The sequence below is a fragment of the Prionailurus bengalensis genome, chromosome D1, assembly GCF_016509475.1.
Source record: "Prionailurus bengalensis isolate Pbe53 chromosome D1, Fcat_Pben_1.1_paternal_pri, whole genome shotgun sequence".
In the NCBI taxonomy this organism is placed as follows: Eukaryota; Metazoa; Chordata; class Mammalia; order Carnivora; family Felidae; genus Prionailurus; species Prionailurus bengalensis.
Window position 1 is genome coordinate 15,871,207 of NC_057346.1, and position 17,641 is coordinate 15,888,847.

Sequence of the window (17,641 nt, forward strand, 5' to 3'; positions counted from 1 at the left end):
GGGAAGAATGGCAGGCCTAGACCTAGAGCCTGAGAAGAGATCCTGTCTTGTCCTTGACCCACCCTGTGGCCTTACGCCAATCACCGCCTTGTGGTCCTCAGCTTCCGCTTCAGGACAGTCAGGAGGCTTGGCCAGACGGTTCCCAAGACCCCGCCTGTCTCTGATGTTGTAAAGATCTACTCTCCCTTCCCGGTCCTTTTGGCCTTCAGGACTTGCCCTAGAGACTCTGAAAGCCCTCCCGCCACCACGTAGTCTCCTATTCCATGGCAGCAGGCCGTGGGCAGGAGGATGGGGTGCCTAAGCCCTGCAGGGGGCGCCAGCAGGAAGTGAAGGAGCCTTGGGAATTGAGAGACTCTTGCAGGGGCACCTCTATCTCAGTGGGGGGTGGGGGGGGGTGGAGGGGGCAGGGAGGGAACAGGAAGCTGGTGACCAATTCTGAGCACCCGAATGGGAGCCAGCCCTTCCCCCACGAGGCAGCTCATTCTGCAACATCACAGCTACCTGCCCCCAGGCCCCAAGCACCCTGGGCTAAAGAACATCAATTTAAGGGAGATGCCTGAGCCAAATCCAACCCTCCCAGGAAGCAGGCCCAGCTCCAAAGTGCTCTGGGAGAAAAGCCCCCAAATGAGGAAGATGCTGACTCCACCCCAGAAAGAACCTGCCAGAATCCCCAGTGCCTTCTGCTGCTCCTCGGTCCACATCCCCTGCCTCAGTTTCCCTATTTGTTAACTAGAGAAGCACCCTCTCTGACATCCCATCCTTGGAAGGACCCAGGCGCTCTGGAAGACAGACATCCTTTTAAAGCAAGGTGTCTTTGGTTCTGTTAAACACCGGGCACCTCCCTTCTGGCTTCTCTCTCAGGTAGCAGCTGTAATCCTTGCCAAAGTTACAACTACCAATATCAGGATCCTTCTGGAATATTCTAAAATGCAGCTGACCACTAACCGCTGGCAAAGGCCTCCGGGTCAGCAGGGAGTAGACAGAAATGACAAAGGAACCAGAAGAAAAGTAGGAACCAGCCACGTCAGCATTTCTTTGCCATTCAGAAAGTTGAGGCTTTTCTTACCTGGTAAGCCCCTGGGCACATGTGTGTGTGTGTGTGTGTGTGTGTGTGTGAGAGAGAGAGAGAGAGAGAGAGAGATGCAGAGGCATAAAAACAGGAAGCAAGAGAGAAAAAGACTGAGTGTGTCTGGAACAGTAGAGCTCCTGGGCCAGGGGGTCGTCTTCGGTCCTGAACTTAGGGAGATTCGACTGCATGTAAATAGGATAGGGCGGCACTCAGACGGGACATGGACAGCCTGACCCTTCCCCACAGCGATCCTCACCCGTAAAGGTGCATCAGGGGAGTCTCTGACCAGCTGTCATCTACTTTCCCTGAACCCAGAGCAGGCAAAAGAAATGTCTGCCTAATCAGACACAGGTTAGAGAAAGGGGGCAGGAAGGATGGCCCCTCCACCCACGGAAAAAATAACATCAGTGTTAACAGTGGTGGGGACTTAAATGGTTGTCAGCATCCCAGAAATAACCAGGCGCCACCCCCAAGGAGTGCGTGTTCAGCCACCCTGTCCTCAGGGTGCTTTCAGGGTGGATGGAGTCCCCCAGGTTTCCGAGACAAGGCATACGGGGAAAGAGATAAAGCATTTGTCAACATGGGCAGAGCAGAAGGACCTCGTCCTTGCTGGGGACCCGGCAATGTCAGTGGGGTTACCAGGAAAGGAGCATCAGGGGGCCCCGTCAGGATCCTGGCAAAGCCTCTCCCGCTCTGCACCCCCCCCCCCAAAAAAGCCACACTCAAGGGATGTTCAGGGAGACGATCTGTTTATTGTAGCCAATAGATCCAAGCAATGAGACAAACTGCAAAAGAAATGCGGCAGCTGGGCCCCCGAGGACCGTTGAATTTTTCTCCCCACCACCCCTTCCAACCACCCGGTGGCACGTAAAACCTAGAAGGTGCCTAAGTAGTTGGGTTTTCTCCTCCAAGTGCACAAAGAGCAAGAAGAACATTCTGTAGTTTGCCTTTGGTGAATCAACTCAAAACATTGAGAAATGATTGTTCCCCTCCCCCCCCACACCCAGTATAACTCGTGGGGTGGATGCAGTGAGATGTTGTATATCTGTGTATATATAATATATCTATACCTATATATAGACTATGTACAAATGCATCAGCAAGCTTCAATAAAGGAAGACATCAGCATGAGGCACAGCAGGAGACACAGGCTGTCGATCCTTAAGACAAGTAGCAAGGGAAATTTCTGGATTCACCCCTCCATCTAACTGCACCACGCCATTCCCATGGCCTGGGACTGTCTTTGGTGACCTGGCCAGTATTCTCAATTGTCCATCTGCTTAACCTGACCTTGTAAATACTTCCCAGCCCGGCTTCCCCAAGGGGACTTAGGAATCCAATTAATCAGCTTTTCCTTTTTATAAATTGGGAATCACTGTGATTAGTCCCCAGCGAAGGGGCGGATAGCTATTTTCAAAGCCAGTTTCAAGGCACCTCAAGGCATTTCAGTCCTGAAAAAATTGTACTTTGTTCTTATAAGCTAAATCCCATGGGTCGGCCAGCCCAGCTCTTTACAGGGGCCCTTAATTAGGAGGAAGAGACAGACAAGGAGTTCCAAGACCACAGGAGAGGCAGGGGCGGTTGAGAAAAACAGGAGACTGGACCCAGCCAAGAGCGCAGGGACGGAAACACGCAGCCAGAAGTGGGCTTTGCAGGGAGAGGACCAGCTTGCTGGTAGAAACTAGAAAGCAGGAGAGAGAAATAGCAGCCGTGGAAACATGTCACCGGTTTCCCACCTCTACTCGCGCAGAAGCCCCATTTGGTTCCCAACCTCATCGCCCTGGGGGAGGCAGCTCGAGGAGGCCCCTGGAAGAGATTCTAAGCGGCTGCAGGAGAAAGGGCGCATGGGGGTGGGCACCTGGGGCAGAGGTGGCTCCTGGCCCACCTCCATCCGCTCGGGCCTCTGAGGCCCCACTAGGTCAGGGCACTGCAAGGAAGGAACCCGGAAGTCTGGGGCTTCTTTACGGAGAGTTAGGACTTCTTAGAAGAAACCTAGGGAATCGTGCAAAAACTCCCCTAAATGTTAGGAGTCCTGGAAAAAGAAAGCTGCCCCACTTTTCCGATCCTCGGCACAGACTTTCACTGGTCCTGGGAGAGGAGAGCCCTTGAGGGGTTGCCGAAAAGTGAAATCTGCAAGCTGCAGAAGTGCGTCGCCACCTTGGTCTCAGCTGGCATGGGGTGCCCACCACCCGTCGCTCCCCTCTTCGCTGGTTGGCTCCAAGGATGGGCTGTGTCCGCCTGCCCCAGGCATCCTGGTGGCTTAGCCCACCCCCATTGGCAGTGTGTTGATTGGCAGTTAGGTACTGAGCTGGACTCACCTGACTCAGGCTGTCTGTCCCCCACGCTGTGCCCGCTCTTCCCGGTCTACCACCCTGTTCCCTGCGGTATCTTTTCCCCCCTTTCCATCCTTCCTTTCCTTCCCAGGGCCCGGATTCAGGACTTTCTTCCTTCTTCTCCAACTTCAGCCCTGGGAGCAGTGGCTGCACAGGTGGAATTAGATGCACCAAAGAAACCCCAAAAACAAAACAAGACAAAACAAAAAACTAGTCTTGGCCCCCACGGGGCTGACCTGCAGTTCCCAACTCGTCTATGGCTTCGTGTGCCTCCCTGGGGCCCGGCACAGTGCCAGGCACACGGGAGATGCTCAATGAACGGATGCTGAATTGGAATGAATTAAACGGAACCGGCCATATCGTTCTCGCCCCAAATCGGCTATCTGATGGGGAGAGGCAGAGGATGGTCCCCGACACTGTCCCAGTCCTGTCCTCGCCTCCTTTCCTCAGACTCATTCCTGCCCTGGGCACTGACTTCCTGCGCCTCGGTGGCCTCTGAGCTCCTGGAAAGGCTGGGAAGTGCTGAAGAAGGTCAGCCTGGGGGGGGGGGAGGGGGAGGGGGGCAGGAGTGGGGCCTTGCCAGCAGCTCTGCCCTCCCACTCCACCCCTCCATCCCGCCACCCCTCCACCCGGCCTCAATCACAGCCTGAAGCTGCCGCCCTGGGACAGCAGCAGGCCTGGACAGCCCGTCTCCCTCACCTCACCTCCCTCGTGGACCAGCCCGCAGAGGCTCTTCCCATCCAGAAAACCATGGCTCTGTTGGGTCAAACTGGAGACTGAGGAGCCAGAGGAGGAGACGGCGGGACCCTCGGTCTCTGCCAGTTTGAACCTCAGTTTCCCCATTTGTTGTGAGTGGCTTGCCTGGTTGGTCTCTGAGGGTCTTCCAAGGTAGTGTGCACGTCGGCAGCTTCTCTCTGTCTCGCTCCCTCTCCTGAGGCTTAAATAATCAGTCCCTTCCTGATGTGAGTATAATGGCAGTGAACGTTGGCTCTCCATAAACGCTACTTGCGTCCCCACAGAGGGAGTCCCTGGGGCTGGGAAGGGAGGGAGCGACCACAGGATCTCAGAGGCTCCAGGAGCCCCCTCACACTTCCCTCAGGGCATTTCCTTCCCTGTTTTCTACCAAAAGCCAGCCCAAACCCTGCTAACTGGGAAAGTTTGAATGGAAGGCCTGAATGAAGCCCCCGCTCTGCACATCGGCTCCCCCATCATGGCTCCCACCCCTCCTTAGCCCCCCACCTTGGCCGCTCCCGGCCTGGGCGGAGTGAGGGTGGTCAGCCTGTGGGAGAAGGCAGCCTGCGGCCAACTCCACTTCACAATGGAGCCCCTGCCCCTTCAGACCTTAGCTGGCTTCGAAATTTGTCTCCTGTTAGTGGGTAACTATGGTGGGAAATGACCGCCACCTGGGACGCCACAACCCGCCCATGGCCCAGCTCAGTGACTCTCCGTACAAGGCCCACCAAAACTCCCAAGGGATTGGCAGCTGCCAGAAAACCCCCGAGGCCTCCCTGGTAGCAGCTCTGGACGGAGAGGGGGTGAGAGCAGTTTCCTGGGCCGGGGCTCGTCTCCACCTGCCCCCAGCCCCTGCTTGCCTTCAGTGCCCAGGAAATGCACGGTCCTCCCTTCAACGTGGCCTCCACCCAAGTGACAGGACCCATCGGCACCCCAGCCGGACCGGGCCACCCGGCCTGGAGCAGCCGGGGAGCACGGCGATGCCACCGCCCAGGCTTTCTCGAGGCAGCACAGGAAAGCCCCTCTGCCACCCGCCGACCCTCCCTGAGGCCCCACCGGACCAGTCCACAAACCGGGCAGGCTGGACAGCTGACCTCCCCCTCCGCCACTGCCCACCCTCCCCGCCTCTCTTTCCAGGACCCTCACACAGGCCTCCTGCCTCCCCTCCGGGACCGGCAGTCTGGAGCCCACTTCCCCCTCCCCCAGGGCCCACGTGTCCCACGCCCCAGGGCAGGTTTCCCCCGAATGAAAGAGAGGTGGGTCACTCTTGGTGCGGGGTGGGGGACGCGAAGTGAGGGGCTCGGGGGGCCCCGGGTCGGCACTGGGAGGCTGGTTCAAGAGAAGCACACCAAGAGAGGGCAGGCAGGGCACACGGTGCGGGGCAGGGGGAAGAAGACAGGACGCGAGGGAGGGGCGGCCGGGCCGCCGCGTTACTTGGTGCCGTCGTCCGCATTGCCCTCTCCGTCTGTCTTGCCCTCCTCCTCGGTCTTCAGGTCATCCGTGCTGAGTTTCTGCTCTTTTTTCCTCCTCACGCACTTTACTACCATCAGCACCAAGATGACCACCGCCAGGAAGCCGCCCACGGAGGCGCCCACGATCACCGCCACCGTGGAGTCCCGCTCAGGGGGCTCTGGAGGACAAGAAACGGGCCCACTGAGCCCCGCGGCTGGAAAAGGGGGCCTCCCCCGCCGCCCCCTGCTCCCCACAGTATGTGCGGGCTGGTCCCCATGGAAAGAGCCCCATGGCTCCCCGTGGAAAGGACGTGGGTCAAAACCAAAATCAACCCAGGCCCTTGACCTCCACGGGCCGGCCCCCAAATCCCCGGGGGCACCTAAAAGCCCCAGGGGATGACAGAGACGCGGGATTTAAGACCATGGATTTTGAGATCGAATAGACCCAAACCTGAGTCCTAACTGCACTCTTCGTTTATGGTGTGACCTTAGGTAACTGACTGATCTTCTCTCAGCCTGTCTCCTCGTCTGTAAACTGGGGACAGTAACGATGCCTCCCCCACTGAGGCATTTTTGCCGATGACCTGGGGTAGCGCCCACGTCGAGGTCAGCCCTCTCACCGAGACATAGCGAGGGCCCCACGCACGAAAAGCCGCTATTTTCGGATGACGATCGCCACCGAGGTCGCGGTAAGGACTCTCCGAGACGCGGCCCCAGTCCCCAGGGAGCAGCGGAAGAAAAGCGGAGGCCTCCCAGCCGGCACAAGCCCCAGGAAGGGCACGGGCTCTCCAAGGGCGCCCCGAGGGCGGCCGGCTGGGTCGGGCTCCCCGCTCTGCCCACTCGCCCCTCACCTTCCATGAGGACCTGCAGATAGATCTTGCCGTGGCCCCGGTGGCGGTCGGGCGGGTTCATGATATAGCAGTTGTAGATGCCCTCGTCCTCGAGCTGCACGCTCCTCAGCGTCACCGACACATCGTACTTGCTGGGGTTCCCCGAGAACTCCACGCGGTCTCGGAAACGCTCCAGCTTCAGGTTGATGATCTTCATGCGGAACTGGAGGAACTGGGACAAGGGGCAGGAGGGGAGCTGGATGCATGAGGAGGTGTGAGAAGAGTGGGGGGGGGGGGTCCACCCCCATGCGCCTGTCTTCCCGGAAGAGAGGCGGTTACCTCCAGGTCTCTGTCACCCTCCCGGGCCCCCCCACCCCCGGGGCAGCACGACACGCCTTCTGCCAAAGCCCTCCGGAGCAGACAGAGCCCCCCCACCCCATCCCCGGGACCGCCAGGGTCCTCATCCAGTGCAGGGACAGGTGGTGGGACATGGGGGCTTCACTCGCAAGGGCTCCGCCTCCTCTTTCACCCCCAGCCACCTCCTTCCCGGGACTCACCATCTCCTCAGAGCAGTTGCTGCACTCCTGGTAGGTCCAGTTCAGGGAAAACTGTTTGTGGTTCACCGTGTAGCAGGAGTTGAAGGTGCAGGGCAGGCGGGCGTCAGAGCCATTGAGGACGTTGAGAGTGGTAGGTACTGTGATCTCCATGCTCCGCGCTGGTGGCACTGCGGATGAAGCCGCAAGCTGGTAAGGAGTCTGGCCGGCAGGGCTGGGGACAGGGCGCAAGCCTTCTGCCCCAGGTGGGTGTGGAGAGAGCTCTGGCAGTGGGTGGGGCCCTTCTGGCTGAAACTAGGGAGTGGGGTCAGATGCGCCAAGCTCATAAGGGGCACCTGATGTGGCCCTTGGGTAGAGCAAGGCTGGGGTGGAGAGAAACCGACCCGTCTGTTGAGGCTGGGGCAGACAAGTGGCCCTAAGACTTTCCCAGGACCCTGTCTTGCAGCCATTCCATCCGGCTGTCCTGCGGTCCTACCACTGCCACCTGCTGGCTGAAGACCTCGGATGAGGGGCTCCGTTGTGCCGACCCCGGCTTTCACCTCCTTCCCCACCGCTTCCAGATGTCTCTGCTGAGCCGAAGCCCCTCCAGTGTCCCCCACGGGGTGGAAAGCCTTGAGGATGGATGGAGACTCAGAAGGCCTTGCTCTCTATACCCCAAGGTCAAAGGTAAGCAGTGTGCCCAGCCACCCCCCCCCCCCCCCCCGCTTATCCTCCCCACCCCCCACCGGCCCCTAGCAAACAGGAAAGAAGGCAGACAAGCAGCGGAAGGCTAGAGCCATCCCAGAAAAGTAGGTACGATTCCAAGGGACCAACTGATGGGTCTCCAAGGACAGGAGTCCCTTTGGGAGATGTCAGGCCTGGAAACGCCACAGCAGGGAGCTGATACAGGCTGAGGGGGTGGCCGGATGGGAACAGCAGGTTTCTGTCACATCCGATAAGCAGCACCAGACCTGGTCCAGAGGAGCTGGGTGCTGGGGCTGAGAAAGTTCTGTCCCACTGAGACATCCTAAGCAGAGCAGAGTCTAGGGGGAGGTGAGCGAACCCAGGCCCTTCCAGCCGAAGCTGCAGGGACCCTCAGAGGGCAGAAAGCCTGGGACACAAAATTTAAGGGGGCGCCCCCCCTCGGGATCAGGCAAAGACCTCCTTAAACCATATACCGTGGGCACCTCTCCGGCCTCGCCCTAGTCCTGACCTTAAGGCTTGGATTTTCTACCAATATCGTCAAAATGTCATCCCCAAAAGATTCCTCTTCTTTATAGGGGATAAACAGTGACGTTCAGCATCAGCCATTCATTCACTCATTTACCCGATATTTATAAGCCACCCACCACGCCCGCCCCTGCACTTAGCCTAGGCCCTGGGGGACATTGCTGTGACAGGCAGCGTCACTGCTGCGACATGAAGCTTGTGTCCTAGGGAAGGCAACAGACATTAACAAAGAAAAAAATAATAATGTGACTTTAACCTTGGGGGCCAGAACTCAGAGTTAGGATTTTCTTTGGGTGACATACAAAGCCACCAGGGGCCTGGGGGCAGGGAATCGTGGGCAGAGGAGTGGCTAGGCGGCTACTGATACAGGAGTAGCATAGACCAGGAGACCCCGTGAGACACGGGGTCCCATGCTGCCTGCAGTTGGCTCGCAGAATGTGGACAAGCCCCTTCACCTTCCAAGCCTCGGTCCCTGGCTCTGCAAAACACGGCTGACCACACCCACCTCCTGGGGTGGCCACGGTAATTTTTCAAATTATGCAATGTAAATTGCATCTAAATGCATTGATGGACAGTGTGTCATCCTACATTCTCAAATTCTGCCCCCTAAACAGGAAGGCCTTCCAGGACAGTCTCCTCCCGGCAGAGGGCAGCCCCTTGGAGTTCCCCCAGGTCTGGCACACAGCCCAGGCCCGGCAGCGGAGGCCCTGCAGGGCCCTTGTTTTTCACGCTGCTGTATAGCACAGGCCTGCCGGGCCCCACCACACCAGCAGCCGCACCGCAGCCTGGAAGCCTTCTGTTCAGCCCATCCCTTAGGATGCAGTGGCTCGTGGGCAGGACGCTGACGAGCAGGAAATGCAATAAAATGCTGGCCGTAGAGGTCACGACTGAGCCTTCGGTGGAGGGATTAGGGGTGCGGAGCCCCCTGCAAGGCCAAGGCTTCGGGGTGTGGGCTGAATACTCACCAGGGGAATACGAGCTGGGGACGCCGGGTGGGCCGGCTGAGAAGAACAAAGCCCAGTTCCCCCATCCCCGCTTTCATCACCATTATGAAAGCACCTAGCACAGCACCGGGCAAGGAGGAGGTGTGCAGAAAATGCCATTGCCGCCCCCGCTCTGCAGAGGCAGAGAGATCTGCAGGGAAGGAACCTGGCAGGGCCTTGTCCTGAGCTTACCTCTTATCCGAGGACGGCCCTGCTTCTCTAGCCCCTTCCAAGTTCTGCTACCTTCCCAGGGCCCCCTACCCCCAAAAGAGCCTCCAGGTGACCCCAGAAACCAGGTGCTGTGAATCGGGCTGACCTATCCCTGGCCCCTTTCCCACCCCAGCCCACATCACTCAGATTAGAATTTGAACGCCACAGGGCAGCTCCCTCCATGGGGAAGGAGCCAGCACCCTGCCGCATGGAAGGACAGAGCTGTGGGGAGGCCTTTTCTGGCTGGCAGGAGGGGAGCAGAGGTGCAATGCAGGGTCCCTCTCCCGCACCCCTGCAGCAGGCGCCGGGAGGAACACGCGTGCCCTCTAGTGGCCAGAGAAATCTAGCAAGTCCCAACGGCAGAGAGAGGGTTGAAATCACCAAACTAGTGAAAGCCAGGGACAAGCCGGGGCCAGAAGGTGGTTCCTGACTCCAAGGCGCCCACCTCAGCCTGAGTCCCCACCGGGGCTTTAGGCCTTTCACGGATCCAGGCTCCCATTAAAGACGAGGGAGCCGTCGTGCAACAAGGTCAGAGCTGTGAGCAAAATCCTGATAAATTCTGCTGCTTCCGGAAAGTAGCCGAGTCCACCACGAGGGCCACAGAAAGGATTTCACAATAACAAAGTGCTTATTTACCGCAGGCCAGATGCTGTTTTATGCATTCCTCATTAGATGCACGCAGGCCTCATTAGATACGTACAATAACCCTAACACCACCCCACTTTCCAGAATATGCAATTGAGCAGAGAGAAGTTACGGGAAGAGCCCAAGTGTATAGCTAGTAAGTGGCAAAGCTCAATTTGAACCCAGGCTGCCAAGGTTCCAGACAGGGGTGAGGGGTTGGGGCTGCGTGAGGGTGTGACAAAGCCAGGGACCAGGCCTCCTGCCGTCTCCATGGCAGACCCCGCCCCAAACTGCCAGCTCCCAGCTCAGGGCAGGCTGGCCAGAGGAGAATGGGCCTATTTAAAGGAACCTCCATACAAGGAAGCCCAGTCCTCCACCAGGTCTGGGTCTCGTGATTACCAACTCACAGAAAGGAAATGGGGATCAACAGGGGCGCGGTAAGGATGTGGCTTCTGGTCTTAGTTCCAAAACATCACCGGTGCCCAGCCCTCCCCATTTTCTCCAGGGCGCATCTGGGCACCCCAGGCCCCCTGTTATCGACTGTTCTAACTGACCCATTTCTCAGCGATCACAAAAATTTGCTCACCTCCGGCTGAGCCCTGTCTCCTGCAAAGACAGAAGTGAATTCTCCCACTCCTCTTTCCAACCCTACAGCCCCCTATGAGGTAGGTTGATTTGCTTCTTGCTTGAAAGAGAGAGAATGTGTCTAAGTAGAGAATGTGTCCCCCCAACCTTCTGAGCGCACTGTCTCCCGGGGCAGCCCCTGCATCCCAGGAGAGTGTGGCACCCAGATCCTGCCTCCTGCATTCAGACCCTCCCCCCATGCCAGGATCTCCCCCTCCAAGCCCAGTCTAGCCACCCCCCCCCACCCCCACCCCGCGCAGCATGAGCAAGCTGTCCTCATCACCCCTCCGCTGGCTCCCTGTTGCTTTCGGGATCACGCGCAGGCTCCTGGGCACAGCTTCCAAGCCCTTTGCCATCTGGGGCCAACCTAGGTCCTGGCCTCCTCTCCCGCCAGCTCCTGATTCCATGCTTCCTCCACTTCAGTGATCCCTGACTTCTTACTTTTCCCAGCAACTCCACCTTCTCTCACCCCTCCAGGCCTCTGACACTCGTTTTTAATTCCGTTCGGGAAACTCGTTCACCCTTCCGCACCCCTTGTATAGCCTACACTTCCCGGCTTATAAGGCATACCTCCGCGGCAGCGGCCCGTCCCTACCGCTTCTACTCGTACATGACCAGGAGGCAGAACGGCATAGTGGCCAAGTGGTCTGATCTCAGGCAAGGTAGTTAACCTTCCAGACCTCAGTTTTCTCATCTGTTAAAAGGGGTGGGGGGCAATAATAGAACCTAACTCCTCGGGCTGCTGTGAGGAGTAAGTGGCTTGCTAACATGTAAAGCTCACAGCTGCCTGGGACGTAGTCAGCGCTTGACAAAGTTTAGCTGCTGTTATTGTTATCGTTGTTATGATTGTTATTATTATGACAGCACCTATGATGTGGCGTTGTTATTGTTTATGTGCCTGTGTCTCTCAGGAGGCTCCAGGGCTGATTTTTAGTCATCTCGGTGTCCCTGGACCCAGAACAGTGTGTGACACACAGATGGGCACTCCGTAAAAGTCTGCAGAAGGAAGGAAAGGCACTCTCCCCTCTGTGTCTGGATCCCTGCCCCCAGCAGCAAAGTGCAGCGGGCGTGACTGAGGGCCAGACTCCACTTTCTAGGCCTTGCCTGACATAACCCAGACTTTGGTAACCAGGCTGGGGCTGCGGAGCCAATGGTCGTACGAAAAACTCTGGGAAGTCCAGTCATGTGGATTGCTTCTAGCTAAAAACTAGTCCCACCTGTTTCTGTTGTGTGTGCAGCAGGTTGCCCAGCCGGTCCCCTTCCCCGTGACCAGCTGTATAGTCATTCTCACAAACCCTGCCCCTGATGCAGCCCCTCCCTTGTCATTTGTTCCTCCATCTTGGAGACCGATGCCATTACGACCGCCAAAGTTCCATCTTCCACCTGAACCCCTTAGCCTTGGAATGCCAGAGCATACCCCATCTTAGCATCCGTCAAGTTCGAGTTCAAGATCCCCATTTCTGCATTCTCTACCACCCAGGTTCGCCAAGGCTCTAGCTCCCTCCCACCACGACCTCACAACCCCCACTCCCTGACCTCTTCCCTCCAGACCCCATCCTCCCCTAAGACACACCCTGGTCCTGGTCCCAGAGCCGCCTTCCTTTCTTCACTCTCACAAGACTGCCCCCGCCTGCAGGAAGCTCTCCTTAACTCCAAAAGGAGTCACCTGTCCTCCATCCCTGGCTCCTTACACACAGGCCATCCACCCAATTCCTCATCTTTTTGCCTGCCCTTGATTGAGATTCTTTGATCAATTATTGTTAATATAGCAGTACCGCTGCTTGAACGTTGGGGGCAGTAGAATTCAACAACTAAGTACCCGCAGTCAGACAAAAGGTTCAAATCTCAGCTCGTCTTATTCTAGTCGTGTGACTTCAAGTTATTTAATTTCAGTCATTTGGTTAATTTCTCTGCGCCTGTTCCGTCATCTGTCACAGGAGGATCGTAACAGTGTCTACCTCGCACGATTACCGATTATCGCGAAGACTAAATAAGATACACAGCGCGCGGGTGCTTGAAAACATTCACAAAGTTCAGCTATTATTGAGCACCTGCTTTGTGCCAGACTCACAAAACACACCCAGGCACTCTCCAGTTTACCCATGAAAGAACCGAGGCTCAGGAGGGTCTAGTCACTTGCCTATGCCCATGAAGTAAATGGCCAAGATGGCTTTAAACCCAGATCTGATTCCCAGGCTCGCCCTCTTTGTACTGCCCGAGCTTCCATAACATTCCTGCTCTGTTGTTAATATGTCCAGTAACTCAGCAAAGCCAACAGGCCATATCATACAAGCTGCCAGGGGCTCTGTGTTGTCTGTGTCTAGCACTCTTGCCCAATATCCAACACAGCAAACCAAGAAACAGAGAAACAGAGAGGGAGGGAAGGAGGGAGGGAAGGAAGAAGGGAGGGAGGGAGGGAAGAAGAGGGATTTTGCGATTGGGAATATCCCCACTGACAATCCTTGGACTTGACCAACTGCTACACCAGCAATGAGTAAGTTTAGGAGCAAGAATGAAACTACCCACAAAGCAGGCTTGCAAATAACTTTGGAGCCCACCTCCTCACCAGGAAGTCATGAGGGGTCAAGTAAGAAATCAACATTTGGATCACTTGACATGGCAGTCTCCAAGGCTGGGCTGGTCTCGAAGCCACACTCAGCCCATGAGTTCCTTTTTTTTTTTCTTCTTCTTCTTTTTCTTTTTTTCCTGATTCCTTCACCTGACCCCTCCCCCACTCCATCTGGCCCAAGTCAGAGGCCACCATCAGCTTCAGAAAGTGTCTCCCCAATACAGAGACCATACCCCAAGCCAACTTGCCAACTGCACCCCCACACATTTCAACAAATCAATGGTACAGATTTCCAGGAAACAAGACCCAGACTCAACTTTCTACCCCCGGCTCCCCCAAGCATTCTTTCCTAATATCCTAAATCCACCAGCTTCCAAAGATCAAGGTCCACAAAAGAAGCCCCTTAAGGGAGCATTAAGGCCCAGGACCCCACATTTGCAGCAGCTGAAAAAAAATCCACGAGGAGACTTGGCAGATCAACCTATCTTTTGCCCCCACCCCCACATAAGTCCGTTTTAGGGAAATCCAAAGAAAAACCGCCCCCTGTGATAACTGTCACCCCCAAGGAACACTCAGATCCCCCGACCCAACATTTCTGTGGCCAAGTCACACCCGCGTTATGCAGTCCTCAGCAATGTCTCCCCCGGTCCCCCGGTACCTTCCTTCCCAAGGACAAGAAGGGAAACTCAAGCAATGTCTTCTTTTCTGCCCCCCAGCCCCCACCCTCTTCCAGCTGCGGCTACACTTCTGGACCCTCAGGAGCATGCAAATGTGTCGTCTAACTTACCCAAAGAGAAAAAGAGACTGAGCCCCGTGAGACTGAAGGCAGGGCGAGGTAGCCAGGCATCTCTGTGCATTTTCAGAGACTGAGATGTTAGTCGGGTGGGATATGGGAGAGGGTGGTTTGAGGGGCCGAGGGCTACAAGGGAGGAATGGTTAGATGCTAAAAAAAAAATGCACAGATGTACTTCAAAGACACATACAACATTAAGGAAGCTTTATTTCCATCTCTCTAATATGGCCGGCTTATATGTTGCTGCTAAAAAGAGAGAGGGAGTGTGTAAGGGAGAGAGAAAAAAGGGGGATGGAGTAAATTTTGTGGTTGGTGGATTTTGAAAAGCAGGTGGGAGGGCATAAAAAAAGTCTTTCTGAAAAGGACAAAGTTCCCAGGAATTTTTCCCCTCAAAAACAAGAACTAAAGCAAATCCTGCTTTTCTTCTTCTTCTTCTTCTCCCCCTGAATGACTGTGGGGTTTTGAAAGCTGTTAGAGGAGCTCATTCATTTCAAAACTGCTGTGAAGGGGGGAACTCTTTTTGTCATTTAAAGACACCCAAAAAAGGACATGTTTGTTTTGTGTTATTTGGAAAGGGTTCAGGGAAGTGAGTTGGAGAGATTTTCAGGAAGTGAGGGTTTCCTCATTTTTCTACCATTTCCACTGAAAACAGAACATGTCAAAACAGGCTGATGCAAAACCACCTGAGACTTTAAAATCCAATGTAATACGAACCTTTGGGAATCCTGAGACCAGATCAAATCAACAGTGAAAAGACATTTTTTGAGACAATTGGGAAAAAATAAATAGGGACTGGGTATTAAATTATATTAACAATAATTCTTGGGGCTCCTGCGTGGCTCAGTCGGTTGGGCGTCCGACTTCGGCTCAGGTCATGATCTCACAGTTCGTGGGTTCGAGCCCCACGTCGGGCTCTGTGCTGACAGCTCAGAGCCTGGAGCCTGTTTCGGGTTCTGTGTCTCCTTCTCTCTCTGCCCCTCCCCTGTTCACGCTCTGTCTCTGTCTTAAGAATAAATAAACATTAAAACAAATTTTTTTAAATAATAATAATTCTTAATTTTGTTGAACGTGGTAACAATATTGTGGCTTTGTTCTTGCACATCTTTATCTGTTATACATACTGGAGTGTTTATAGGTGAAATGATACGGTGACTGGAATTTGCTTTAAGATACACCAGGGGGAAAAAAATGGGGGAGGTGACACAAGACAGGGCATCGCTGTTGATTATTGAAACCGGCGACCGTTGCAAAGGGCTCATTGTACAGGTCTCTCTTCTGATGCGTCTGTTTGAAAACTTTTGGAAAAGGAAGGCAGAAATCAACAAGGAGGAGAACTTGGGGTGAAGTCCCAAGATGGCCCTGAACAGAGCAGGTGGCCCCAGCTCTTCTGGGGAGACATTTAAGTAGAACAAAGACTCCTGTGTGGCAGTCCCTCACACTTGTGATGGGCCATTGGGCCATGGGCAAGAGGAAGCAATTAAAATCCTTATGCGCTAATTCTGTGCCAAGAACTTTACATGTGACATCTCAACTGAACTGTAACTCTGGGCCAGGTGATTTCTTCTTCTCTTTTTTTCACTGTAAATTAGGAAACTGATGATGTGGGAAACAGAGGCAGAAGGAAATGGCAGATGAAATGAAATGTCCTGGGGGTGCCGGGGTGGCTCAGTCGGTTGAGCGTCCGGCTCTTGATTTTTGGTCACGATCTCACAGTTCACGGGATCCAGCCCCACACAGGGCTGCACACTGACAGCATGGAGCCTGCTCGGGATTCTCTCTCTCCCTCTCTCTCTGCCCCTCCCCTGCTAGTGCTCTGTCTCTCAGAATAAATACATTAAAAAAATTAAATTCCCTTATAACCTGCAGCCCATTGATAAATACTTGAGGCAGGCGGAGTAGAACATGCCTCCAGGAACTCCCTTCTGTCTTAAGGTTCATGCTTTGCTAGAGGGAAAAACAACCTGAGCTTGACAATAGCTAGGCCTCCGCTCTCCTGTGAGTCTTCTTTAGTATATAAACTTTGGAAACTCCCCCTTGCCTTTGCCTCCCCTGGCTCCCAAGTCTATAATCAGTCTCTCCTCACGGTCCCGGGGCAGCTCTTTCTGCCCAGGGTCCCGTCCCCATGCTTTAATGGGTCACCTTTGCTGGCACCGAAGACGTCTCGAGAATTCTTTCTTGGCCATCAGCTCTGGACTGCCACCCGTCCCAGGCCCCGTCGCTGCGGCGGACAGAACCGAACCCACCCCAGTTTACGTATGGCCGTCAAGGGCAGAGGCAGAGGCAGGACGCAAGCTGAGGCCTAGTGTGAAACACTGGGTTCTCCCGGTACTCTACACGGCCCACGGCGGAGACGCAAGTCCTTCTCTCGGGGTGTTCAGAGGCGCGGGGAAGAGAAGAGCGAAGACCGGAAGGAAGGGACGTAGCAAGGAACCTTTGCATAGGATGCAAGAGGAAGGTGCCCCAAGCAGGGTGTGGAGGAACCGAATGGGAGCTCGGAGCAGCGCTTGGCTCATGAGCGGACACTCCACACACGGGTGACGCAAAGCTGCCCAGGAGCCCGCCCGAACGAATGAACGAGCGACCGAATGAATGAAGGAACAAGCGAGCGAACGACCGAGTGAATGGATTGGAAGAGGAAATGGGGAAAAGCAGACATCATCGTGAAGGCAGGAAAATCTAGCCGCAGCCGCTAGGCTGGGAGAGGCCAGGTGGCCAGGGTTGGGTGCCAGTCGCTGGAGGCAGAGGGGTAGAGAGAGAGGAGGGGCGGCCTAGGGAAAACTGTCCTCCAGTGGCCACGGCCGGTCCCCATCCCTGCTGCCCTCTGGCCCCGGGCCTCCTTGCTGCAGCGGCCGGGCTCCCAGGTGTGCCGGGAGGGAGAGGAGGGAGAGACCTCGCCACCAGCCCGGGCCCTGCCACCAGCCCGGGCCCTCCGCTCTGCCGGTCCCGGTCTGTGTCTGCGGAACAGCCACTCAGCCACCCGTGCTGCCGCAGGCACATGTCAGCCAGAGAGTTTTGGTTTGACGTAGCCGGCCTCCTCCTTTTCCTTAATGCAGTCGAGGGAGCCCAGAGGCTCAGGGAAGCAGCTTACTCGGCTCATTGGGTCTCACACAGGGACCGGAAACTTCTATCCTGGCTGGGGACATAAGATAAGACACGACTCTCTGCTTCTCTCCAAAATGTGGCTAAGAGAAACCAGGTGCGTGATTTATAACAGGACGGCCTTTGAGCGACTCAGTCCTCCAGGACTCAGGGTCAAACGATCAGGGGGGCAGTGGCCTGTGGCAGGGTCCCGCGGGAGGAGACAGACCTGACAACCGTTCATGGCTCACTCGGGCCTCCCAACACCCATTTGCTCCAAAAGCGTAAAGTTTCCCCAGAAGCCAGTAAAAGGCTGGGAAGCTGAAACTCAAAGAGGTATTTTGCAGAGTACAGACACCAGTATCAAAGATGGGCTATTTGAGGAGTGAAGCCCTGCTTTTGGCATTTCTACCCGGTGCCATTTACCCCTAACTTTTTGCTGGACAACACCCAATCACCTACCCTGCTGGGAGAAGCAGTGTTCTAAATAACCCAAAGGAAGGTGGTTTCCTTTCACCCTTGGAATGCCTCACTGAGGCTACCGAGAGCCTCCCTAGGTAGTTCACCGGAAAACCTGACTTC

The 17,641-nt window shown here is 55.6% G+C and overlaps 1 protein-coding gene and 1 long non-coding RNA gene across 3 annotated transcripts; one reads left to right on the forward strand and one right to left on the reverse strand.

Annotated features, from left to right (window-relative positions):
- Window positions 1–5,380: 5,380 nt before the first annotated feature.
- SCN2B (sodium voltage-gated channel beta subunit 2) lies at window positions 5,381–14,253 on the reverse strand. 2 transcript variants are annotated; one of them, XM_043579465.1, is made up of 4 exons: window positions 13,976–14,253; window positions 6,973–7,139; window positions 6,437–6,647; window positions 5,381–5,764 (listed from the first exon to the last, which is right to left on the reverse strand). In XM_043579465.1, exons 1-4 carry the CDS (start codon window positions 14,043–14,045, stop codon window positions 5,565–5,567), a joined length of 648 nt encoding a protein of 215 aa, XP_043435400.1. In that variant the 5' UTR covers window positions 14,046–14,253; the 3' UTR covers window positions 5,381–5,564. The 2 variants fall into 2 exon arrangements, with proteins under 2 accessions (XP_043435400.1, XP_043435401.1); XM_043579466.1 differs by lacking the exon at window positions 13,976–14,253 and adding an exon at window positions 13,801–13,883.
- Window positions 7,133–9,070, forward strand: LOC122483020. The gene is made up of 2 exons (XR_006297284.1): window positions 7,133–7,635; window positions 8,793–9,070. It is a non-coding gene; the product is annotated as an uncharacterized LOC122483020 (long non-coding RNA).
- Window positions 14,254–17,641: the final 3,388 nt, after the last annotated feature.

Bases quoted from the DNA above. Each gene is read 5' to 3' on its own strand.
- SCN2B (XM_043579465.1), bottom strand. From the start codon at position 14,045: ATGCACAGAGATGCCTGGCTACCTCGCCCTGCCTTCAGTCTCACGGGG. The intron at 7,140-13,975 runs GTAAGTTAGACG...CTTCATCCGCAG, and splicing joins CAGTCTCTTTTTCTCTTTGG to TGCCACCAGCGCGGAGCATG. The intron at 6,648-6,972 runs GTGAGTCCCGGG...CCCTTGTCCCAG, and splicing joins GCAACTGCTCTGAGGAGATG to TTCCTCCAGTTCCGCATGAA.